The following is a 27,552-nucleotide window of genomic DNA, read 5'->3' on the forward strand; positions in this document are numbered from 1 at the left end:
CACACATGTTTGAGTAATCATTTATCGTAATCCTGTCTACATCTTCAAAGTTCAAACTCCTCTGTTCCACCTTGTGATGTCATGAAGTGGTAGTTTTCAAGTTAACAGCTCCTTTTACGTTTTTGTTCAGAAGATATTGACAATTCCAGGTCTGAAATCATCCAACTGATTCTACTGAAGATAGGGATGGGCATTCGATTACATTTTCTTAATTGATCGTCGGGAGAATGAACAATCAGTTTTTGATTAATCATAATCAAGGTTTTACATTAAAATTATAATAATTTGTATTACTATTACTACTCTGCATAAATAAACTCAACTTTACAAGATATAAATCATAACCATTACAGAGCCACATCAGTCTATTTGAGATTATAATGCGTTTAATGCAGCTTTGCCACATTTGTTTACGTTTTACAGCAACGAAACTTAAAACCACATGGCTAATTTGCATAAACTATTAGTCATTTCACTCACTTTATTCATGTTGGTCACTTTATTAAAAATGAACGTGATCGACAAAATTCTTACCAATCAAGCCCATCCCTAAGTGAAGGTGTTTGGAGTGGAGCAGTGGAGCACTTCCTGTAATACCACATGACATCACAAGGTGGCACAGTGTATTCTGTTTGAGAGAAGAACTCTAAACTCTAAATATGCAGGTTTGTGTGTTAAACATGTGAGTGAAACAAAACACAACTTCATGTTTGCGATGAGGAAACAATATTATATCGTAGATCAGAAAATGTATGTAATATTTGCGTGTTTCACAACTTTCAGAGGCCACAGTAATGCTAAAAACAACTAGCATGCTAACAGCAAACTGGTTCTGGTTCCTGATTCCCGGGGGGATAAAAAAACGCTGACAGAGTGCAATCTTATTTTGGGAGCTGCTTTTACAATACTCGGGAAAGACAAATATAACCAAATGTAATAATACTTGCGATATTTACTGTAGTTTTGAGACAATCATAATTAAATGTGTTACTTGTTCAGCTTGACTTGATAATGAAACGTTAATAGAAAATGTCTGTCTACAGTCCTCGAAACCAAGATGGGTAAAGTGTCTTGCCCAAGGACACAATAAAAGTATTCATTGCTGATAGTGGATTTCAAAACATCACACTACAACAACTAATCATGGTGCCCCTGTGTATATACTGTAAGGGAATAGAAATTACAATATTGCTTCTACGTATGTCTTCTTTATGTAATATTGTTTCTTTTTAATATTAATAATGCAATATAAGTTTAATATTGTGCATTTCTTAACTATGGACCACATGTGCTTTCTGTGTTCTTAATAAAGATGAATAATAATAATCATCAAGTTAATCCATAAGCGTGATCAGGAGTAGCTATCAGTAAAGGTACTAAACAATACGAGTGGGACGAGACACAGTTTTCACAAGGCGAGACACACCCCGAGATTAGGTCCACGAACATGAGACAAGACGAGGAGATTTTGACATAATTTAAGTAACGTAGTGCAATCATTACAGTTTTTTTTTTTTCTGTCACTCATCGTGTTGATGCATCAGCGCACAAGAAAAGAGCTGCTTTTTTCCAGCGTTTACAGTTTACGCAAATTAGCCATGAGGTTTTTAAGTTTCGTTTCTGTAAAATGTAAACAAATGTGGCAAAGCTGCATTAAACACATTATAATCTCAAACTGTGGTTATGGTTTATATATGATGTAAAATTGTTGTAAACTGGAAGTCAGTTTGAAAAATAAGTTCAGCCTCACCGAAAAAATTAAAATGAACTGAACTCTGAACTAGTTCAACATTAAAACTCTGAACTATGAGCGTGACCAGTTCACTTTGAACATGTGTGAACTGAACTTTGAACTAGTTCATGAAAACTGTGAACTTGCACAACACTCCAACATGACCTACAACACTGACCTTTACATAGAAGCATAACATGAGCCATACAAGCCATACACAATTTTGGTTTCAGTAGTTTTATTTATACTTTTGTGGTCATTGTACTCTTACTTTTCAGAACTACAGCTTCTCAAATTGCGTAAGTGACCAGCTCTTAACTCTTTTTTAGTCCAGGCCAAAGGTAAATTCGGGGGGGGGGAATCTTACGAGATCATTTTTCCCACGTGTGCACAATAGGAGATTTTGACATTATTTAGGCTATAATAAAAACATTGTGCAATTCAGTTCACAATTTTTGACTGACCTTTTTTATTTACTTTATTTAACATTTGTACTGTCACTGTAGCTCTGCTTTTTGGGTCTACACATTCTTAAAAAAGTAACTCACCAGCACTCTCTGTTTCCAAAACAAATGTAAAAACACAAAAAAAATCTCATGAGAAATTTTTTTAATATGTGTGCACGATCTCTTGGCAATTTTGTCTCATGAGATCCTGTTGCACGAGATCTTGTCCCATCCTTACTAAACAATAAAAGTGACTCTAATGTCCCAAACATAAATCAGTGAAAAGAATGAATTGTAATAGTTTAATATTAACAGAATAACTAGACGCCAGTGTGATGAATCGCTTCTTTCATACAACATGCACTTCAAACTGTCCTAACACAGCAAATCTCTCATGTGCCTTTAGCAGAGCTGCTGTCATTTAGTGAAAGCACATGCATATTAGTTTAATGGCCCATCCTAAATTCTCTGTGTGGAGTCGAAGTAAAGCCTTGTTCATAATATTAAAACTCCTAGTAATATGAAAAGGCAATGAAAGTTTATCAATTATCATGATCAAACACAATTTCTACTAAGGAATAGACTCGATTGCCAAGTTTGATAATAAAAACGCTCTTATACTTGTTCTGATGCAGCTCAAATTCATTCTATAACTATTCAGGAAAGGTTCATTTCTGTCCTGTGAATGACGTTTTTAGTTTCGATACGTGCTAAAATGAGAAGTTGTGATGCTAGTTTTTAGTATCGATTACTGTCTGTTTTTCTGATACTTTTAACAGCCCTAATTCGAAATAAACAACAACTTAACAACAAACAGAAATGAGTCTTCCTTTAGGGCTATAGTGGAGCTGCTCAGAACTTCTTATGTTTGCACAAGTTTCTGCCAAAAAAGGAAATACAAGGATGGAGTCTTGCCAAATGTCGTCTGGCCTTGTGAAGGAGGAGGCGCATATATTTAGTGTGAGAGAGAGAGAAAAACAGAGACAAAGAGAGATAGACGAGTGTGGTGGCGGCATTTCTCTATTTTTCTCACTTCCTCTCATCTACAGACCTAAAGAACGCCCACTATCTGCAGCTGCTCGTGCAACTTGTAACCTCAAAACAGTTCACATGGGATTAACAATGTGCTGCTTTGCACTTAAAGGAAGCTACAGTGGAAATATGTAAAGAAAATGTACAATAAGAGGGTTGTATAGAGGTGAATAATGGTGGTTGGTCTATTAAGCTACACATATTTATCCCAGACAGTGAAGCTTTAAGTCACTTCAGGCGATTAAAAGGCCCATATTATGCTATTTTCTGATCTAAATTATAAAGTTTCCTCATCAAAGACATAAACAGAGTTGTGTTTTGTTTCATTCACACATGTTTAACACACAAACCTGCATATTTAGTCTCATTTCTTTAGTTCTCAAACGGAAACACTCTGAACACATCATCATTTGGATGATTTTAGCCCTGGAATTGCCGGTCTCTACTGAACTAAAGGTAGCTGTTAACTTGAAAACTACCACTACATGATATCACAAGGTGGGAACAAGGTGTTGTTTTGAGAGTCCCAGAAGGTCTCAAGTCTCTGACCTCAAGTCTGAGTCAAGTCCCAAGTCAAATCCAAGTCAAGTCCAAGTCATCTGCTTTGAGCTTCAAGTCATTTAAAGTCTTTTTGCACTTTATATGAATTTTAAGCTAAACACTAATTAACAAAGTCTTGGTATATTTATATATCAGTATTTATATAAGAGTTGCAGAAATGCTACTTTTTTCTTTAGAAAGTCTTCTCAAGTCACAAGGCTCAAGTCCAAGTCAAGTCCAAAGTCATTGAGCTTCAAGTCCAAGTTGAGTCCCAAGTCTTTATCAAGTCAAGTCTCAAGTCCTGAAAATAGTGACTCAAGTCTGACTCGAGTCCAAGTCATGGCTTGCAAATCCCCAACTCTGCAAGATGGAACAGAGCATTTTAAGATTTAGAGATGTAGACAGAATAATAATAAAGTGTTACTCAAACATGTGTGAATGAAACAAAACACAACTCGGGGCATATTTGCTGTGAGGTAACTTTATAACATGGCTTAAAGCTCACAAGAATCTATTTTGTGTAATATAGGACATTTAATCAATTTTTTTTTCTATTTATATTAAAACATGAAATATTTAAAGTAGTATTTAACGTTTATAGCAAGGTATCCACCACCAACATGATTTACCTGAAATGTTCCGTTAAATGTATCTATCTTGTATTCATTAAATGATAATTATTTTATTAAATGAAAAATATGTCGTGCATTCTTACTGCAAGTTTAGTTTAGTTTAGTTTAATTTAGATTAGTTATTTATTTAATCAGACAGGGACAGTGCACAATTTACATTAGGCGTCTCAAACCTTTTTCTTCTAGTGAGCTACTTTTACAAAATGAAAATGCCAGACAACTACTAGTTTTAGCAGTCACAAGAAATAGAGTGAATATAAGAGTGAATATAAGAGTCACGGCCTTGGATGAGGTACAGTCAGTTGTGTACAAAACATAAACCGTTATCTATTTATTAGTGTACAAAGTTAGAAATGAAAGTTATAAATGTACAATAGTAATAGGCATTTAATTCATCAAAATTTCACTTATTCAGCACAGTACGTATAATTCACAAACCCCTTGGTGAGCTACTTGGAAGGGCGTGGAGAGCTCCCGAGATACAGGTTGGAGACCCCTGATTTACATTAACTTTACCAGGAGAGATGTATTGTACCAGGTTGCAGTACCAGTGCTAATCAGCTATTGTTCCTGTTTCCTGAGACCTGTGTAGCATGTTTTGGGTGGAGCGGAGTTCACCCTCCTCATATCTCACCAGTAATTGTGTCACCATCTTGGCATAAGTTTAAAGCCATACTGTGGAGCATTCCAAGCAAAACAATAACACTGTCAAACAGATGGCGACTCCTCTACCAGAAAAGTTACATAAAGCACCTTTAACCTACATAATTAGTGAAGTCGTATTATTACTATTATGATAAAATATTGCTATGGATTTTAACTTGGCTTAAGTATATGCCAAGAAGCTAAAACACTGAAGTACTAACTCTGCTCAAGGTCCACTCTTTCCACATTTTAGTCCCACCAGTTCAAATCACATTTCTAAACTTAATTTTGTTTTAATTGCTTGAATCTCCCTTTTAAATCAAATAAAGTAACCCATTTGCAATGTTTATTTTGAGTTTAATTATGTTATGTAACTCGCGGTCAGCTTAACTCCAGTTCAGATCTCGGACTGTCTGTGATTATGAGTAACGGCTGAATTTCTTAAAGTACTTTTTAGTCAATTCTTCTTTTACTACAGCAACAAGAGCGTTTTTTAAGAGCGCTGTGTTATGTGGTCCGATATCTACTGCAGTGTATCCCACCCTGGCTATCTCTCCCCCACCAGCCCTGGCTCTGATAACACTGTAAAAATAGTCTGGCACAAAACTTAACTAACGTTCTGCTACTAATGCTGTGGGATTTGGAGGCATTACGGGGCCTTTGATTGGCCATAAATGAGAAAATGTTCGCCCAAACAATGAGTGTGGTGGAGAACGGTGCTCAGAGGAGGTGTAAATACAGGCAACAAACCAGAAAGTAAACTGCTCCCAAATGGCTTTTCAAAACAATTACAAGATGTTTGGGAATACGGTTTACTGCTAACTTTAAATGACGTGCTAATGCTGGAGTGCTAGTCTGGATTTTGTCTTGTTCTGTGTGACATAGTCGCAGAGGTGGCTAGTAAATAAAACTTTGACTCAAATAACAATACCAAAAATCCAAAAAGCATTTATAAGGGGTAGTAATTGTTAACGTACCACAAATTTAGATCACTGTGTTACCTTATATCATTTAGAAAATGTCCTAATTCGTCAAAAAGTCCATCCCCTTTCATCCCCCTTGCCTCGAATATTTCCAAGTATGGTATTAAACTTTTCGATCTCCATATAAAAAAGCCGGAGATGCCACCAGCCCAATTTACAGGTTAGATCTGTGGAGAGGCAACCCCACTCACAGTCAGAATGCAAGTTTTTAAAAGTATTTTTGCGCAATTAAAACAACCATATTTGAATAAAGATATGCATTAAATACCATATTGTGAAACATTATAGAAAAAGCAATAGCGTCTCTATGGTAGCCTAAAAAAGTACACAGTGCATCTTTAAACATTAGGGATGTAACAATATCCAAATCTCTAGGTACGATATTTATTGCGATATTTTGGAGAGGCTAATATAACTGTAGATAGGAAACTTTTTTGCTTTTAAAATACCCTGACAAGATTTTGGTGTGAATCATTACAGTCATAATCCAAAGAACTGAAGTAAAAAACATATCTCTTCATGTTGTCTGCACTGAAATTAATCATGGGAAATGTAGTTTACAATGTTTAAAAGCTGTTGCTATTATAAAACAATGCATTAAAGCAAAGAAACTTATAATTCGATATATTGTGACAGCCCACAATATTATTGTGAGACTTTTGACGATACGATATCATGATATTTCGGTTATTGTTATATCCCGATTAAACATCTTTATATAATCTGGTATTTTCAAAGGATAGAAAAACACAACTGTTCAAATTATTTCTTATTGTCAACATAAAGCTTCATTCACTTGTAGACTTACTCACAGTGGAAAGAGTAGCCAAAATGTCCACTCATATTAGAGTACTGTTGCACTGCAAAAGTATGGTGCTTAAAGACTATGAGAGTACACTTTCATTACAAAATGTGGCAAATGTAGCAGATTAAAGGTCCTATATTATGTAAAATACTGTTACCTTCTCAAAAATAGACCCACAGTTGTACATGTTTGAGTAATCCTTTATTATTAGTCTTGATTGGAACAACTTAACTTCTTTCCCGTCATTAAAAAATTATATTTTTCATAACCCCTGTAATTGTTTTTGATCATCTTGTTGAATTTTGTGACTATATTTATTATATATTCTCTTAGTTTTTGTTCAAATTTGATTTATTCTGTGTCTAACAGTGATGTGTGAGTGAGTGTGTGGTTGTGTTGATTTTGTTTTGTTTTATCTATGTTGATTTGAATTTATGTAGCCGACTGTCTGATCTACTGTATCTGTCTTCTGCTGTTGTGACTACGCGGACCCCCTCGAAAACGAGATGGCCAGACTTCTCAAAACACATAAATTCAAATTCAAATTCTGTCTACATCTAAAAAACTTCAAAATACTCTTTTCCACACTGTAATGTCATGAAGTGGTAGTTTTCAAGTTAACAGCTACCTTTTAACTTTTGTGTAGTAGAGATTGGCAATTCCAGGGCTGAAATTATCCACATGATTCTAGTGAAGGTGTATGGAGTTTAAAAACACAGTGAAGCACTTCCTGTATTACCACATGGCATCCCAATGTGGAAAAGAGTTTGTTTGTTTATTTGTTTGTTTGAGAGAAGAATTAGGCCTAAATATGTAGGATTTGATTCAACATTACAACATAGCTCAGAAAATATCGTAATATGGGACCGTTAACATACCCACCTCTGCAAACTCGCAACTAGTTCAACTGTCAAAATTACTACTAGTAATGCACACTCATTTAGTTTCATTCAGATTTGTTTGTGGTAAATACTGTGTGCTCTGCTCTGTTTTGCGAGTACACAGGAAGGAAGTTTTGTTGAGACAGGCTGGGGAAACTTTTTGTGAGGCTGGTTGCGTACACTCCTTCTGTTTTTGTCAACTGCCATCTTTAATACCACAAGTTTTCTGATAAACATTCTGAGTAAATTTGCAAAGCACGTTTTAATAATAGCATTCTGTTCAAAATTTGCATTTAAACGGGTTGAAGGTTTGACAAAAACTCGTAAGAACTGACAAACTACTACAAGAATAGTTGCAGCACTATTTCCTGGTAACCACTTTGTGTATTATTTTAGTGATATGTAGCTCGCTCTGTACAATGCAAAGCAAGTCCTCACAAAGATACGCCTTTAATGCATTATCAGAATGTTTACAAAGCTGGTGTTTTCATGTGATAAGAGGAAGGCATCAGATGACTGCATTCTTAATATCAGATGTTACAGTTTGACACAGCGCTTTGAGGCTATCGGGTTTCAGAGGACAGGGTCGAGGCTAAAGAGAGGAGCAGAGATATCACTTCTTCCTGATTCACATTTGTTACATTCCTCTGTGTCTTACTGATCTACTTCCTCAGCAGGTAGCACGTGAGGCATGTCTTCACTTCCTCTAATGAGCAGAGTGGCTCCTCCAAAACACTTACAATTCTTTAGCTGTTAAGTCAGTTCATTAAAGGCTTGGTACACAATATTTTCTAAGTATTTGAGCAAAATTTGTCTTGCCCCAGTACAGATAGAGCAGGGGTCTCCAACCTTTTTCCTCCAGTGAGCTACTTTTACCAAAACAAAAATGCCAGAGAGCTACTCATTTTAGTGTTCGCAAGAAATTTAGTACATTTATTCCCCACGACAAGAGTACAGTTAGATGCCTATAAAGCACAAACAATTATTATTATTTATTTATTTAGTTAGGTATCAACATTATACATTTACAATGGCAATTAATACAATTTTAGAAATTCAGCACAGTACCTATAATTCAGAAATCCCTTGGTGAGCTACTTGGAAGGGGGTTGAGAGCTACTGGGTGCTCCTGAGCTACAGGTTGGAGACCCCAGTACAGATAAAGTCTATTTTATAAGCAGCACTTAAAGGCAGTGGCATAGCGTGGTTGCACAAGGCCCCTGTGTAAGTCTAGTGCTGGGCCCCTCCCTCCAACCCATCCCATTTCAACCCATCCCTGTGCAACAAACATAAATCCACTTCCCGAAGCATATAAATAGAAATCAGTTTGTGAGCTATAATATAATTTACAGTTGTGTCGTTTATGTTGACATTCGTTTAAACTGAGTCTGTACTTCCAGGAGCTTCATTCCAGCCGCTATCACACTTATGAATAAACTGTAATCTATTTATCTATCAATTTTAGCACATTTGTCTTGGAAAAATTGTGTGTTTTTTATATATTTAATTATTTATTTATAGTGATTTAAGTCAAGTGTGACGAATGAATCTGGCTAATTGTTAATGGAACAGGCCATTCTGCACTGGAGCGCTGGAACACTTTATTTTGTAACTATGTTTTATATGTGTTTATTGATGATGATTGTGGATGAGTGAAATGTGAAACGTGGGACCAGCCTCTCAAATCTGCTAAACAAATTTACCTACAGGTATGAATAAAGCAACCTAACCTAACCTACCAGGGAGGAGGGGGCCAATCCTAGACTGTGATGGGCCTTCAAAGTGCCATGGGTCCCATTGTGTCTCATTGGCTGCACCGCTGAATGCTACACCACTGCTTAAAGGTGCATAGTGTAATTTTTCTGATAGAGGGTCCGTCACCTGGCTGTTTCTATGGATATGTCATTTATCTGCCTTTAGTGTTCCACAGCATGACATTAAACAGCTCTACCTTACATTTATTCAATTACAGTTTGTTTTATAGCTCAAAAGTACCTCTGACTGTGAACGGGGTCGCCTCTACACAGATTTGACCTGTAAATTGGTCTAGTTTGGTCTCCATGAAGATAGAAAGTTTTAATTCCATACTGTGAAACATTCCAGACAAAGCAATAACATCTTAATGGAGAAAAGCATCTGAAGGAACCTCCACCAGAAAAGTTACAAAATGCACCTTTAAAGGTCAAATTCAGGGCAGGGCTGTCAGCATATAATTATAAAGCGTTTTATATTCTGATAAACAGGAAATGCATGTTAGCATGTTGGTTGTTTAAAGCTGTGAAAAGAGTTGGTTTGCTAAAAGTTATGAAAAGAGCGTAAAAGAAATTGTGAGGAATAATTAGGATGCTCGGAGCACATAAGGTACAGTGTAAACCCAAATAAGTTACCTGAACTCAAAACAAATTAGGCAATCAATTACCTAAATTATTTTAAGTTGATGAACTTAAAAGTCACAGTCTTCCAGAACTTAAAAGGATGGATAGTTTGCTACTTGTACCTTTTAATAACAGCTGAATAAAAAGTGCTCATTTAGCTCAACTCAAATATTTGCAATTAATATGACTCTTGGTTTTCTGTTAAGGCAACTCAATTATTTTCATTTATTATGACTTAAATTTGGGAGTTTTCAAACCACTGGAATAAGTTTGGTGCTTTGGAATTGTTTTGTATTTTAGCATGTACTTTATAAATTAAGTTTATTTTAAAATCATCCCTATTTGAAATAATTGAAATAATAGGACTTTATCATTCTCAGTGTTTAATTACTTCAATTTACTAAGTCGTACCTCATCTATGTTTTTAAGTTACACTCACTTATACCCACAGTAGTTCACTTTAATAATAATAAAAAAAAATGTTAAAATTACTTAAAAAGAAGAACATGTTACAGCAACTTGACATCATTAAGTTTGTTGGACGGGAACTGTAGGAACTTTGAGTATACACAACTTAATCTATTTAATTACTTTGAACGTTCAGGTTTACAGTGTATGTGAAGAATAACTTTGGACCACAAAATTTTTTAAAATGAACTAATTCTGAATTCCGGTGGAGTCTTATTTGACCAACATTTGTTCAGTTGACGAGTTATTTTAAAGCAGTAGGGTGAGAGCTTGGAGTGAGTCAATTTTTTTCAGATTTGGGAGTGAATTTACAGATAAACGTGAAAATATTTGGAATTTTGTGGACTCCTGGGATCTTGAGGTCTTGTCAGAGCAGTTCGGGTCAGATACCAAGTACAGAAGAGATACTGAAAGGCTCTGAATCAGATGTTTACTGTCTTAAAAATGAGAAAAACAGAACCACTTAGAAACAGTCTGCAGTTGTCCAAAGTTATTCCTCACTTATGAATTCTGAGCACCATAATTATTCACCGTGATGAGTTTATAAGCACTTCTCACAACTTTCTGAAGATAACAACAGCGGCCTTTAATATTTCAGTCACTCCCTTTTAGTGGACTAATGGGCATGTCTTCAGTCAATCAAAAACTGTCATTAGTCGACTACAGGCCTACACCACAGGGAGAGGTTTTACTGAAAAGAGAATGGCTTCATAAAAACCCAGTGACATTGACCTAGTGCTGTAAATCCCAGGGAAAATACTCACTCATTAGGAGCAGGGCAGCCCCTTTACTGCTTTCCTCACTTTACTATGGATTACATAATAAATGTGCTCACCATATGGCTGGCAACTCAATCCCAAGGCTCACTTTTCCAGCTGTGTCATTTGTTTCCTTTAAAGGAGAACACCAGGCCAGTCCAGGACCAGTGCCCACACCCACCCAAAGCAGTCCCCAGGTTACCCGCAGAGACTCTGGCACATGTCAGTTTGTCCAGTCTACTTAACGAAAACGCATGTTACTTGTATAGAGAATGTCACACAATTTAAGCTTTGCAAGAGTACAGGCAATTTTTTTTTTCCAGCGAGACACACCATTCACTTTCTCAGGCTATGTTTATATGATGCAATCTGAACAGAAGACGCAAAAGTGGTGTCGCGTCTTCACTTTTTATTCCGTGTTTAGACGAGCGTTTTCGAGAGGAAATCTGTGCGCATACAGTGACGCAAAAGTGTGTGGAATTCAATTGAGTATGCTTGTTCTTTGGGCAAAAAGAGCATCTCTGGACATACGGAAGTTTTCACGTCACGCATTTTCATCAGCTACTCCTTCCACAAAGTTGTCCCACTATCGACTGGTTCTCCCAGGTCTCATTCATCGCCGTCTGACTCGCCTGCGACGAACTGGTGCATCCAGAATTTGACAGAGGTGATTGCAGATCCTTCTCTGTTCATTAATAGTATCTCTGCATATTCTGTACATTTGTTGGGATGCCAGAGCAGCTTGAACGTCTGATGCTTTGGAAATGATCCCACATGTTTGTTTCTGTGTACTGTAAGTATGTGCGCGATGTGAGCAGATCTGACCAGAGTTTTGCATCTTGGGCAGTGTAGACGGAAACGCTACAGCGGAGAGTATTCAACTTTTCCACTCTGGAGGGTGGTTTCAGATTTTTGCGTCTTTAAGCCCCAAAAAAACGCTGTCACCGTCTAAACGAAAGGAACTTACGATAAAATACTGTGTCGTTTTTACCCGCAAGCGTTCTCGTGTAAACAGGTCCTCAGTCAGTTAGAAAAAAACGTGGCATTTACTTTTAGACTTAAAGACTTAGACAAACTTTACTGATCCACAAGGGAAATTATTTGGACACAGTAGCTCACACATCACAATATAATATAATAACAAAGAGTAAAAGAGTAAAAATATAAATGACAAAAGGTTGGTAATGGTAATGGTTTCATGATCGATATTGTAATAATGCCTGATTAAAAATAAATACAAATGGCTATCAGGAATAATTTTTGGAACATAATCAATAGACTTTAATAAATGCAACTAAAAAATATAAACAAGTCTGAACTCTGCTGACTATAGACTTCACGTTTAAAAAGACTCAAGTGATTAAAAGGATGGAACCTTTGTCTCGATTAAAATGTAATTATTTTCACATCTAAAGGTCAACAGCTAACCGTTAATCCACGAGCGATCTAATATAAGCCTCTTTCCACAACAATAACAACTGACCACATCTTTTCCGCCAGACAGCACTAGACTCAGAACGACTTTTTTCATTAGAGCTGCACTGTATCGCAATAATCGTAAACTAAAAAGAAAGCCGGATTTCCATCATGATTTTCATTATTAAAGGTGGATTGTGTAACTTAACTGGTGGAGAGTCTGTCAGATGCTTTTCTCCGTGGAGATGTTAGTGCTTTGTCTGGAATGTTTCACAGTGTGGTATTAAACTTTTCTATTGTCATGGAGACCAAACCAGACTAAGTTCACAGTCAGAATGCTTGTTTGTTTTTATAGGTGCTTTTGAGCTATAAAACCACCTGTAATTGAATAAATGTAAGGTAGAGCTGTTTAATACCATGCTGTGAAACACTTCAGACAAAGCAATAACATCTCCTTGAAGAAAAGTACTTGACAGACCACCAGAAACGTTACACAATGCACCTTTAAATCCTACTTTATCCTTATTTTGGTCTTGGTTAAGTAATCTGTTTGTATTTTGATGTATGAGCAGCTAGTAAATTAGGGCATGTACAAATTTGTTTTAATCTAACTGAATTTATTATATCGGAAATCGCATGATTGCAATAATATCATAACAGCAAGACATAAACAGTTCAAGTATTGCTTCTTTTTGTTCTTTTTGTCCAAACTTTTCACAGTCTAAAAGCCGAAGGATGTCCTAACAAAATTAGTGTAGTATCAGTCAGGGATGTAGCAATATCTAAATCTCTCAGTTCGATATTTTCACGATATGCATCTCATACTACGATATTTATTTCAATATTTTGTGGTGGCTGACCAGTTTTTCCTCTTAAAATGCCTTTGCAAGTCTTTGGTTCTGTCATAATCCAAAGAATTAAGATTTAAAAGCACTTAAAAGAAGTTATGTCTTCATGTAGTCTGCACTAAAACAGAGCAAAGAATCATGGTCTACGTAGTTCCCTCTGTTTTTTACCCAAACAAGACTTGTAAATCGACATATTGTGATGGCCCACAATATTATTGTGATACCTTTGATGATATGATTTCACGATATTTCTGCTATTGTTACATCTCTAGTATCAATTAGTATCTGATTTTCGATACTTTTGACAACCCTACAAGCTAGAATCCAAAATTATATTTCGAAATGACATAATTTGTACCTTGTTGTAAGTATAAACAGAGATTCTTAGAGCAGAGTTGTACAGCTGTTATGTGGTAATGTTCTCCCTCACATGCTTTGAGGAAACATGGGCGTTTCTCCTCCATTCTCCACATGACATAGCTCAGAATGAGCTGTTACACTCCAAAAACTGTATACAGCTAAATTAAGGTGAGTTAAATTAAGAACATTTGACTTTATCTGAGTAGATTCAGCTTGACAAGTAAAATTATCTACCAATGGAATATGTGTGGTTGTCTTACTTCAAGCAACATTACATTTTGTTTCTTATTTTAAGTGCAAAAAGTTGTTGTTTTTTCTTATTTGAATTGTAGCAAAGATGTATTTTCATATTTTAAGTACAAAAATGTCTTGTTCCATTGGTAAATAGCTTTAATTGTCAAGTGAAATTTACTCAAATTATGATGAAACTTTCTTAATTCAAGTAATCTGCAAGTTTTTGGAGTGTAGTCTAATGTAAGTCCAGAGTTTGTTGCTGGGAGGTGTCCTGAAGTTACAAAACACTCATGGAGTAATGGTGCTTTATTTGTAAGTGTGTAGTCACTTTTTAAACAAATTCAGTACTTTTGCAACAGCACACTTTTACTCCTCCTACTTGACTAATATTTTTTATTTACGCAACAGTACAGTGGGTCACTCTTCCCACTGTGAGTAAGTCTACAAGGGACAAAAGCTTTATGTGGACAATATTAAATGATCTGAACATTTGTGTTTCTTGCACCGCTCTTTCACATATGATTCAGTTTGTCTCATTTCTGTGTCTGTCCTTTGAAAATACCAGATTGTGTGCATTATTTCATGTTTTATTCATCAAGTGACATTAACCTCAAATTATTAATCAGATATTATGTCCCAGAAGTAACTCTTTTACAACTACTTTGTACCTCTACTCGCGTAATATTATTTTGATTTCATTTATTTATTTCGAGCAGATAACTGAACACAAGAAGTATCCATGTATCTATACACTTATTGTGCATTTCTCACATATTTTTTTTCCAATTGGAGCTTGAAAAGAAGTGGGAAGAGGAAAGCTTATTAATTCCGCCCCTGTATTAGCCTGATTCATCAGACGGTTTCACTTTGCAGCATTAGATTTCGTTTGCTCGACAACAGGCGAGCACTTTTTTTCATTTAACCAATCACTGCTATTTGGTCGTGACGTATGTAATGCGCCGCTAACAGGGCTAACTGGTATATTAAGCTTTTCCCAAATCCTGTAGGAAGAAGGGCAATACTGTCTTTTCCCTTGATAAAATTCACCAAACATTCTCTTTATTCCATCTTTAAATCCTCGATCTTGGAAATTGTTGACAACACAAAATGTATGACTCTTCACTGATTGGCTGGTGCCTGAACATGCACTTTTGGGGTTCTTGCAAACCAAAATCTAGTGTATTCTGATTCCTGACCTAGACGCTTGAGAGAAATTAAATTGAGTGGAGGCACTAGGTGACACCAGCCTGTATTATACTGGAACATAAATAAAATGCTTTGTTTAAGGTTTTCAGCTGAACAAAAAAATATATAAATTATTTCTATTCGTAGTAATAACTGTATCAGAAGGTCACTGACAATAAATAATAAAATAGAGCGTTACGAGTTGCCATGGGACATTTTTAAGTAGCAATAAAAGAAAAACAAATCAACAATGGTAAAGGACAAGAACACCAAAAATAGTAAAGGACAGCAGCACATAGCAACAATGACATTGTTGACATGACATGGAGAATGTGAAATATGACAATACAGTTAAAATCGTCTTTCTTTTCTTACTCAGACCAGACCAACATTACAATTTTAGCTATTCTACCTTTGTTTACCAGCAGCGGGTCATGTGGGCATATGGGTATGGGAAGAGCACAACTGCAAAAACACTTAAAAGTGCAGGAATTCCCCAATGGCATTCAGGCAGAACTGTCGACTACATGACAAACAGGGTAGGCTACATGACAGATGTCTTTAGCCTTCACTTCCTCCCTGTACATTGTGGTTTTGCTGTTATGAAGCCGTTACCACACACTAAGCACTGCACTAAAATAGCAATTGAAATGTATGGATTGAGCGAAATGGAGTACTCTTTAAAAGTAGGTCTAACTATAGTGTTTCATGTGCTATAAAACTACTACTAGCAACTAAATCACTGTGACATAAGTGTATTGCATGTACACAAGCTTTGGGTTGTACTTAAATAAAGTTATGAGGAAATATAGTCATATTTAATTAGGCTTAGTTGATGCAAACCGGGATTTTAACACAAAAGGCAAGGCAAAGCAAGTTTATTTGTATGGACACAAGTCGTACACAAAGTAATTCAAAGATAACACCTACTAAAATATAAACATTGCATGAGTATAGCCTGTAAAACTTCTAATGTCAACATCTTAATTTGTTTGATGTTTTGATCAAGAACAGCCATCTCTAGTGTAATTACTGTAATGCATGGGATTTCTGCTAATTCATCAGCTTTTCCAAACACTATGCCAACTTGCACAACTACTTAAAATGAGATGTCTATCAAGAAAAGATAGAGTAGGTTACTTTAAAAGCTATCACATCCCAATGACCAAATTCACTCGGAAAACTTAATTTTTGCCAAATTCATGACAAGTACACAGTGCAATGCTAATGTAATGCAACCAAAACAAACCAAGCTTACTGTTTGGGGTGAACTTTCCACAAATAACACTTGGCCACACTTTCTTCAACGCCAGTGATGTAACACGCGTGTCCAGACCACATACTCAAAGCCATATTTAATATCAAAACCATCTGTTGCAGCGCAGTCTAAAAGTGTGTGCGAGATCCGATCTGTGTTACCTCCATCCTGGGGTGTGTGCCAGCGCTGGTGTTCGCCTGCAGGAGCTGTTGTTCGGACGCGGAGAGCACGGTGCGCCGCTGCTGCTGCTGCGTGGAGCCTGGAGCGCGGAGAGAGTGAGCAGAGCAGCGCTGGGGACACATGAGCCGAGTGTTTATATCCGGAGCCTGCACATGAGCTGAGGGAGGAGTGGACCAGCCCTACCCACGGCCCCACCGCGCCTCCAGCCATGCCTCCAGCCATGCCTCCTGCCCGCTTCTTCCTTTTTTTTCTGCACAGTCACACGCGCAAGAATAAATATCAGAAGTATCCAAAATGTAAACACATACAATTGTAGTGGCATAACTGGAAAACTGTGACATATATGTATTCTTCTTCCTGTTCTTCTTTTAAATTACAAACAACTGGGTGCGCAAACGCGATATAAACATGTCAGCATTTAGATGTCTGGACGAGGGAACATAAATTAGGGCTTCTAGATGTCATTATTTCCCGGGACAGTCCCAGTTTTGAGCTCTGTGTCCCCTGTCCATTGATTTGTCCCAGTTTTATATAACAAATGTCCCAGATGTCCCTAATTTGATACCTACCAACAGTAAAGAGAGGCATAAATTGTCATTTGATTAGGTAAAATACAGAAAAGCTGCTTAAAAATGACCAAAGCACAAAAATGTGACTAATGAGACTAGGCATGTAACAATAACCGTAATATCGTGATATTGTATCGTCATCAATATCGGCAGCCCTCAAAATATATCGAATTACAAGTCTCTTTGCGTAAATGAATAGTTAGGGTGATGATAATATCTTTCTTAAATAAACTTGGTGCAGCAGTAGCTAAAAAAACAGAGGGAACTACATAGACCATGATCCTTTGGTGTTGTCAGAGCAAACTACATGAACATTTAACTGTTATTAAGCACTTTTAAATCTCAATTCTTCATATCATTACAGTGTCAAAGGAAAAAGTAGCATAGTCACAATTTTGTAAACCTCCACAAAATATCGCAATGAATATCGAACCGTGAAATGCATATCATGAAAATATCGTATCAAGGTATTTGGATAACATTACATCCCTAATAGAGGCATGTAGTATGCCATAGTAGTCATGAATGGGCCAAATACAGAACAGTTTTCCTTATTTACGCACAATTGATACACAATTTTATTATTACCAACCACAAACGGGGGTGTCCCAGTTTTTTTTATTTTGAAAATCTGGTCACCCTAACATTAATACATTATATTATATAATAACAATAAATTAAAATAATACTAAAACAATAAAAAGAGCATTTGTATCGTTAAAAAAAGAAAAAAAAGATGATAGCAAGGGAGTAGAGTTCATTCAGTCCAAGGGACTTTCATACATGTAGGAATACACTTATTGAGCTTTAGGTCCATTCATATATTTCACAGATTTTATGTATGATTTAAGTTATTTTTTAAAGCAAGTAAAGTTAGACAGACACTTCTGAATTTTACATTAGTGGATATAAAATTTTACAAGACATAATATTAAATTCACGTAGTTTATTTTGAAGTAGTACATGACATATACACACATCCCATCGCGCCTGCCTCCAATTAGCATATTAGCAGTACAAGTTAATGAAGTTATTGTCGTATTTTGTCAATTATGCTGATTATTATATGATAATACCTCGATACATAGGCCATGATACGATACATATCTCGATGCTGTGCACTTTCGATTCGATACGGTATATTTTAAATTGATTCGATGCAGTTCAATAAAAATAATGGCTAAATCATGGCTGTGATATTAAAAGTCTTTGTTAAACCACTTCTTTTCTTGTGCAACATGAATATGAAACACCCATTTTAATCATCAAATGTGTTGCATAAATGAGTTTCCTTCCACTAAACAAGCAACAAAACTATATTGCCGCAACAATAGAATTTTGTCAAATTTACCAAAAAATACTCTTGGCGATATATCGATACAGCAGCTCACAATACCAATACTGTATCATCACATTAAACGATACAGTATATCAATATTTTGATATTTTTGCACACCCCTACATGCATGTTCTTTTTTGTTAGCACTGGCTAGCACTGTGCTAACATTGCTGCTAAATGTATTTCTAGGCATAGACATTATACAGAAGGCTAATGTGTGGTAATGGGAAAAAAATAAATAAAAAGCTAACAATTTTACACAAAAATATAAATAAACAAAGAATTACAGAGTGGTGTGTATATATTAAAAAAAAGACATACACACAGTTGTACTTATAAAGACAACTGTGACACAAATGTATTACCACACCACATGTTCCAACAAGTAGCATATTAGCAATACAATTAATGAACATTATTGTCATATCTTGTTAATTATTGTGATTATTATTAATGACAAAGTTACATGAAACATAGTTAGCTCATGTTGATTCTACCAAGACAAATCAGCAACATTACTATTTTTTAATAAACGGAACATGCAACAAATATTTTCAGTTTTATTTCGTTAGCACTGGCCGGTACAGCGCTAACAGTACTGCTATATGGATTTTTAGGAATGGATATTATGCTAATGTATTGATTATGGAAGAAAGAATAAAATGAAATGCTGACAATTTTACACAAAAATATAAGTAAACAAGGAAATACACAATGGCGCATAAATATAAAGCAGACACACACATAGTTGTAGTCGTAAAGTGAACTGTGACACAAATGTCAGTTAGCATACTAGCAGTACAAGCTAGTTTTAGTCCTATCTTGTATTGCTACTTATGATTGACAAAGTTACCAAAAAGCTCCCTCATTTATTCAAAGTTCTACCAAGATAAAATACATATGGCTACTTTTTGCAATTAAAGAAATCTTCCTTCATAAGAGTTGTTTTTCTTGTTTGCATCGGCTAGCTACCAGCTGTGCATTGCTGCTACGTGGATATTATGCAAATTTAAATTATGTTGGTGCTACTTGCAAAATGAAAAAAAGGAGGTCTCCACAAAAGCATAAAAAAAAACTACACAAACATACAAGTACAGTAAACAATTGAAATGTACAGTGCGTATTTACAAAGAAAGCAGTGATATGATGTTGGTGTTGTAATAGTTGTAATGTGGTCTGGAGCTGATTATGTGACTTCATCCCATTTTCACTAGCTCCATGTTATCGATAACACCTGTTGCTAGTATAAACAACCCGAGTGTTTCCAGATGTGTTGCACATGTCATAATAAGAACAGCTTTTATGAGGTAACTTGGTGGCAGCAGATTTGTTCATCAAAGTAAAAGTGTGTTAGTTTATGGTAATGCTGAAAGCTATTAATTAGTTATGCTGTATGCTATTATTTTGTCTCTGTGATATGATATACTGTTGTTTATCCATGTCTCTGAACAAAATTGAACTTGGTTTAATTAACCAGCAAGTACCAGTGCATTATTGAATAGGAGGTAATAACCAGAGATGGAAGAAGTTTTGTTACGTAAGTAAAAGTACAAATACCGGACCCCCAAAAAATACTCAAGTAAAAGTAAAAAAGTATCACATAGAAACTTAAGCAAAAGTATTAACCCATTTAAAAATTCCTTAACTCTTTCCCCCATGAAGACGATATTTGACGACCCTCCCTTGTTTCCTTAATGACATCTTTTGACACCTCCGCTGTATCACTAAAGACGTGATTTGACGACCATTACAAATGGCTCAGTTTTTCACATGTAAACAGAGGCTGTGATAGGTGGGGGCCACTACAACCCATACATACTAATATATGTATGAGTTGTTCCAAGTAGGCATCCAAGGGGGAAAGAGTTAAAGAGTAAAAATATTTTGCACAAATTTTGAAATGGAATAAAGCTTCAAAAGTAGTGATTTTGATTCAGCTTTGTGTTGAATAGACCTTTATCACAACGGCGTGAAGTGCCGCGATGTAGGGTAAACGTCACTTACATTAATGCTTTACTATGACAAAATATCTGTGGAAATGTGTCATGTATTTTCCACCAGTTTCATAAATCTGCCCTATCAACAAATCTTCATCCAACAAGGTCGACAAAATTTTGTCCATGAAGAATTTATTCACAACTGTCAAGGTAAGAAAGGTGAACAACGACGAGCATTAGTGAACTACTCCTGAGCAAAACTTACGTTATGGTCATGAATAAAACATAAGTAACTTGTTAACTCAGACTGATTCAGCTGTATATTTTTGTTTGCTCAAACTATAAACTTTAAAAAAATAATCCCTCTTTTCAGCAGGTCTCAAACTGTTATTAAAAAATAATTTTACTGGAGTAGAAAGTACAGATACCTGCTCTCAAATCTAGTGGAGTAAAAGTTAAAAAGTATCCACTGTGAAATCTACTTAAGTAAAGTACAAATACCTAAACCTATTTATAGTTAAGTACAGTCTTTTTTGTCATGACAAGTATTTTGGTCATGCTTGCAAGGTCAGACAAGCTGCTGACAGCAGTATTAAGTATTAAGTATTAGTATTAACAACATCCTGATACATTTTATGTTCTGCAATCCAGTGGTGGAACCTAACAAAGTACAAGTAGAATGAATTTTACTTAAGTTGATTTTACAGTGGATACTTTTTACTTTTACTTCACTATATTTGAAAGCCGGTATCTGTACTTTCTACGGCACTACATTTTTGGACTGGACTGAAAAGCAAAATGTACTTTTCAGATTATTTTAGGGGTTATTTTACCATATCTGTGGTAACATTCATGGCTAATTTTTTTATTCAAACTTTGAGCAAACAAAAATAAATACACAAAATTCCTAAGAAAAATTAAGAAAACAATTAATTGTTATGAATATATGTATCATTTGTTATCAGCATGTCTGCATTTAACAAATTAACAACACTTGCATGACATATTTTTACTTTTTTACTACTTTTAAACAGGTACTAAGGTAAGGTAATAAGTAGGGATGTAATAAAAACCAAAATATCATGATATCGTATCTTCAATATCGTGGGCTGTCACAATATATTGAATTACAAGTCTTTTTGCGTAAATGAAGAGTTATGGTGCAGGAATTGCTAAAACAAACACAGGGAACTACATAGACCATGATCCTTTGCTCCATTTCAGTGCAGTCTACATGAAGAAATAACAGTTCTAAGCACTTTTAAGTCTTAGTTCTAAGTCTTGTCAAGACATTTTAAGGGGGAAAAGTAGCATATTAACAGTTTTGTTAGCCTCCACAAAATATCACAATAAATATCGTACCGTGAGATGTATATTGTGAAAACATCATACCAAAAAATTTTGATATTGTTACATCCCTAATCGTGAGCCTCTCCACGATATCACAATAAATATCGTACCGTGAGGTTCATACCGTGACGATATTGTATCGTGAGACTTGGATATCATTACACTCCTAGTAATAAGGAAATAAGTAACAAAATCATGACTAAAAATTGTGTCAAATCAAAAAATATATATCTCAAAGATGCCCTTATTTCTTATGTACTTTCTGTACTTATACTTAAGTAACAAAATTGAGTACTTCATCCACCACTGCTGCAATCTCATAACTTTTGTATGTTGCATGTTATATTATGCCTTGTTTTCAGGGAGCAGCGGCTCTTTCTGCATGTCCCCATAGTGTTCTGTCCACCCACCACGTCTCTATAAGTGCCTTACCCTTATGTGGTGTGGGAATGCAGTGTACTCCCTGTAATTCCCTCCTCTGTTTGCAATTTACCCAAATACTGTCACAACAAGTATCGTTTCCCCATTTGCTTTTTAACTTTGAAAATGTGCAACTAATTAAGATAGTTATTTGTGCAATGCAGCTGCTTATATAATGTTGCCTATTTTTAAAGTGCACCCAAATTATCTTGCCACTAACAAGCCACTTGAAGTGTCTGAAAAGGGGTGCGGGTGATGTTTTGCTAGCTAATCCTGGTCAGGTTATTTATAGGCCAATATCAGACAGTTGCTTCGAGGGCTTAAACAGAATGGACAATGCATCAACCCTGTGCCCATCACAATCTAATATCCAACCACCACAGCCTTCCAAAACCTCTTTAGCTGCCTTTGTAACTTTTTAACTCTCTGTAACAAAATCAGCACCATAGGTTGTGTCAAAACTAAAAATATATATCTCAAAGATGCCCTTATTTCTTATGTAACTTTTTTATTGGAAGTTCCTCCACTGCTTTTCTCCATGGAGATGTTATTACTTTATTTTTAATGCACCATATCTATCTTTTTTATGTGAACTTCTCAAAAATATCTTCAAAAACACACATTCATTTCCTCTTCACTGTTTTGATCTGTGACTTGCCCTGGCTGTATTACCTGCTTGCGGTTTAATGCCATACTTTGGAACATTCCAGGCCAAGCAAAAACATGTCCTTGGAGAAATGCAATGGAGATGTAGCCCTACACGGGTGAGGTTGTATAGTCAGTGCACTTTTACTATAGAATTGAGATTATGTTCTATGTTTTTTTCATAGCCTGGAAAGTTCAACATGTTCTTTAACCAGAAAAATGTGGCGTGTATAAAATATCCTTATTTGATACTGAAACCTTTACATAATCCATATTTGAATTTAATTCATGTAAAAGCAATTATAACTTTTAGTTAATGCACCGGTATAATGTGAAATTTTATGTTTTCAAGGTGTATTGTTACATGCCAAAGTGCTACAAGTGCAACTAAATAAATAGTAGTGTTGTAGTCAAGACTGCACTAATCACAGGATCCTGAGACTGAGACAAGACCAAGACCTCAGAGGGTCGCGACCAAGACAAGACCAAGACTTTTAAAGGCTGAGACTGAGACAAGACGAGGATCTCTGAGGGTCGAGACCAAGACAAGGCCAAGACTTTTAAAGGTCGAGATAGAGACAAGACCAAGATCTCTGAGTGTCGAGACAGAGAAAAGGCCAAGACTTTTAAAGGCCAAGACCGAGACACGATCGAGACTACGGCCCATTGAGACCAAATCAAGACCATCTTTTTGACATTTATTTGTATTTTACAGTTATTTTGGCACATATATATGTCAATGTTACTGGTTTTGCAGTGGTATTTACCAGCCTCTGCACATTTACCAAACGCACGTCATGACAAATACAGATGCATTTGTGCACTTTTATTAGGCGAACTTCATCCACATGTTGCTGTAAGAAGTTAATTGCTGGCCATAATGAAATGTGATCGCACTTGTCAAGTGTCAGACCTCGAATCCGACACAATATAGAGTCCAAGCACCTTCAAGACCAAGACAAGACCGAGTCCAAACACGGTCTTGAGGTCAGTCTCAAGACAAAGACCGGTCTTTAGTACTACAACACTAATAAATAGATGCCACTACTGAAACAAAGTTCAGTTTATGTCTTTCATAAATACTTGTTGGATACTGGCTTGGTAAGTACAGCAAAAAGCATCCAAACAGATTTAAACAAAAATGTGTTCCCAGGTCCTTAGGTTAGTGCATCTTTAAACGTTTTAGACTAGAGTGAAACTTTTAATTAGCATTCGGGATAGAGGTAAATAAATGTGCCTCCAAATTACAGAGAACAGAACTAATTTGGAGTAAGAAACAGCCCATTAACTTTTCAGTATCACACATTTCCTTAAACAACAGTAAATGCTCCTAAAAGCCGAGGAAGGCCATTATCGTGTTATAAATGAAGCCTATAATCACCATCAGTGTCATTAGAGTCCTGTTTGCTTTTTAGTTTTTCTGAAAAGCTCCTTGTTTTTTCAGACAACCACAAAGGGACCAGGAGAAGAAGAAGGGAACACACGATTTGCCCTTTGTCCAAGCGCTACACAATGGCCTACAAGCGTTCATGTTTTGGTGAGATAAATCTCTTGACACTCCCAAATACTGTGCTTAATTGCTAAATTCCCTGGCCACTTCCTCACAGGGGTGTTCAGTGTGGAGTGAGCTCACAGTCAGCTGGCAGAGGCAGATAGAGGAAAGTATGTCACCGTTAGACTAGAGACGTCCAGTGGTGGATGAAGCACTCAATTTTGTTAATTAAGTAAAAGTTCAACTACAAGGGCAAGAAGTTACTCAAGCAAAAGCAAAAGTATTACGTCAAAAAATCTACTTAAGTAAAAGTATTAAATTACCTGTTTAAAAATGTACTTAAAGAGTAAAAAGTAAAAGTATTTTGCAGAGATTTTTAGAACAATTCAAGGATGAAATGTAGTGATTTTGAAAAAGAATTTAGCTGATTTTAAGTGATGCAACTGACTTTTTTTTTCTTGCAGTTTTTGTGTTTTATGTTGCTCAAACTTGGGACAAAAACTCAAATTAAATGTGCTAAAAAAAATAAAGTCTCAGCCATTTCAGGAAGTCTTAGACCATAAAGAAAAGTACTACCAAGTTCAGATTTAAAATGTAGGGGAGTAGAAAGTACAGACATATGCTCTCAAGTGTAGTGAAGTAAAAGTAAAAAGTACCCTCTGTAAAATGTACTTAAGTAAAGTACAGAGTATTGTACTTTTACTTTTGTACTTCGTTACACTCCTCTGCTGGGGACGTCACAATATCAAAATTTTAGTGTTGTGGTGTGTGGTTATGTTTACTCAGTTACATTTACCTGAGTAACAAAATTCTACATTTCAGAGTTTTCTAGCAGTATACTTTTACGCTTTTTATTGAAGTAACAGTACTCTTCTTGGAGTTACTCTCCTCGCTGTGAGTGACACTACAAATGACAAAAACTTTATGTTGACAATATTAAAGTCCAACATTTATGTTTCTTGCGCCACTCCTTCAGATCTGATTTTGTTTTTTTCATTTTTGGCTCCATCTTTTGAAAATACCAGATTTTGTGTGTATTTAATTAATATTTTGTTCTTCCAATTATATTAATTTCAAAATAGGTTCCATCAGTGGTCATCTCGACATCGCATTGAACCACAATTGGACAAATACAGGATTACAACTTCATGATTACAACATCTACAAAATAAAAATCAGATGTTTCACCCTGACAGTTACTCTTTAAGTTACTCGTATATGTAGATTTCCCAAATACTTTTTTACTTTTACCTATGTAAATTTCACTCAGTAATTTGCACTTCTACTTGAGTAATATTATTTTGAAGTAACTCTTACTTGAGTACAACTTTTGGCTACTCTACCCATCTCTGATTGTGAGAAGATTCAACGATTATTCACAGTTATTGACACACAACAAAACAAAAGCCAAACCTTTCATTTTCTTTCATTCTCATACATAACCACTCTTATATAATACATGACAATATAAACAATACATTTAAGTTCTTCCTTTTTGGAGTAGAGAGAGATTGAACCGAAATAACTTAATTTTGTTTCTAAAATGGTCACAGTTATTGCACTTTTGTTGACCTGAATAGCTAATAATCTTGACATCCGGGACTAGTCATCAACGGCCCTGAATGAGCAAGAAAGAAAGAAAGAAAGAAAGCGATCTCCCTCAAGTAACCTTCATCTGAGTTCTACTTCCTGCAGCAAAACAGGAAGTGAATATGCGCTGCTGATAATTTGTGGAAACAGTGTGTGAAGGAACTTGATAAAGGTTTCTACATGGAAAAAAAAGAAACAAGATAGGCTAAAAGTGTTTGGAAATGACATATGAGCCTTTGCTTCACACATTATTACAGTACAATACATTTGCTGCTAGTGCGAGACATAACAAATAAGAAAATTAGAAGATTCTTGAGATATTTAGTGTAGTTAAGAGGATGGGTGTAGCAGCAGAGAAAGCAAGTCTACTTAGTTTAAGAGATAGTCTAGAATTTTGGACATAGGACCTCATTTCTTAGTGAGCCAGAGTGTTGGAGACGTGTGGAGACACTTTTTTAAATATTCCATCCAGGCCTTGTATTTGCAGAGGTCACTGGTGCCAGGCTAGTGCATGTCAATGGCCATAGTTATCCTGCCACTAAAAACAGTCTTACCCACTCCACAAAACACCCGAAGAAAATCTATTATTACACCAGACTGTCGATATAAATGTCTGTGTTGATAGAATAATGTTTGAAATAAAAGTAACCTTACATCGCATGAATCGTCGCATGTTGAGGGACTATTTTCTCGTATATCAGTCCACCGCTGCCAAGCTTTCTATCAGGAAGTACAACTCGCTGCTGCTGCTCAGACATAAATCCTTCAAATGCAAGGTTGGTTTTACTTCTAAAATTATTCTATCGACACAGACATTTCCATCGACAGTCTAACGTAATAATAGATTTGCTTTGGGTGGGTAAGACTGTTTTTAGTGTCAGGAAAACTATGGCCATTGACATGCACTAGCCTAGCACCAGCGATCTCTGTAAATACAAGGACTGGATGGAATATTTTAAAAAGTGTCTCCACACGTCTCCAACACTCTGGCTCACTAGGAAATGAGGCCCTATGTCCAAAATTCCAGACTGTCCCTTTAATTTGGTGTTGTTTCCATGTGCAAACACAGACATACCCAGTGACTTATTACAAGATTATTATTTATATCTATCTATTATATTATTATATCTATTTATTTTATTGGAATGCCTCTTGAGATGTGCCCTTGCGTTATTGAGGGGGTCTGAAAAACACAAAACTTTAGTAATACACAATGCAATGGGCAGAATACAAAACAAAACAGGTTTACTTTACAAAACATACACGTATTTAGACAGATGGACTTACTGCGTCATGCCCTCCTCCCAACTCCTGCAGCAGTACCTGACTTAAAAAATAGAGCATACATTATATAACAATGATATAAACAAATTGAAAAACACTGAAAAATAAGAATAAACTAAAAACATACACAAGGAATATTGAGATATGA

At 35.8% G+C, this 27,552-nt stretch overlaps 1 protein-coding gene across 1 annotated transcript in view; it reads right to left on the reverse strand.

The window, feature by feature from the left end:
• Nucleotides 1–16,951, reverse strand: part of zgc:153184 (uncharacterized protein LOC751652 homolog) — a 40,989-nt gene extending 24,038 nt beyond the window's left edge. Inside the window, exon 1 of the mRNA XM_020937668.2 lies at nucleotides 16,760–16,951. Within this exon, the coding sequence (XP_020793327.2) occupies nucleotides 16,760–16,900 (141 nt within the window). The 5' untranslated portion in view covers nucleotides 16,901–16,951. The remainder of the gene's footprint in view (nucleotides 1–16,759) is intronic.
• Nucleotides 16,952–27,552: the final 10,601 nt, after the last annotated feature.

The sequence above is a fragment of the Boleophthalmus pectinirostris genome, unplaced genomic scaffold (genome assembly GCF_026225935.1).
Source record: "Boleophthalmus pectinirostris isolate CB_2022bp ecotype Guang Dong unplaced genomic scaffold, ASM2622593v1 HiC_scaffold_9, whole genome shotgun sequence".
Lineage (NCBI taxonomy): Eukaryota > Metazoa > Chordata > Actinopteri > Gobiiformes > Gobiidae > Boleophthalmus > Boleophthalmus pectinirostris.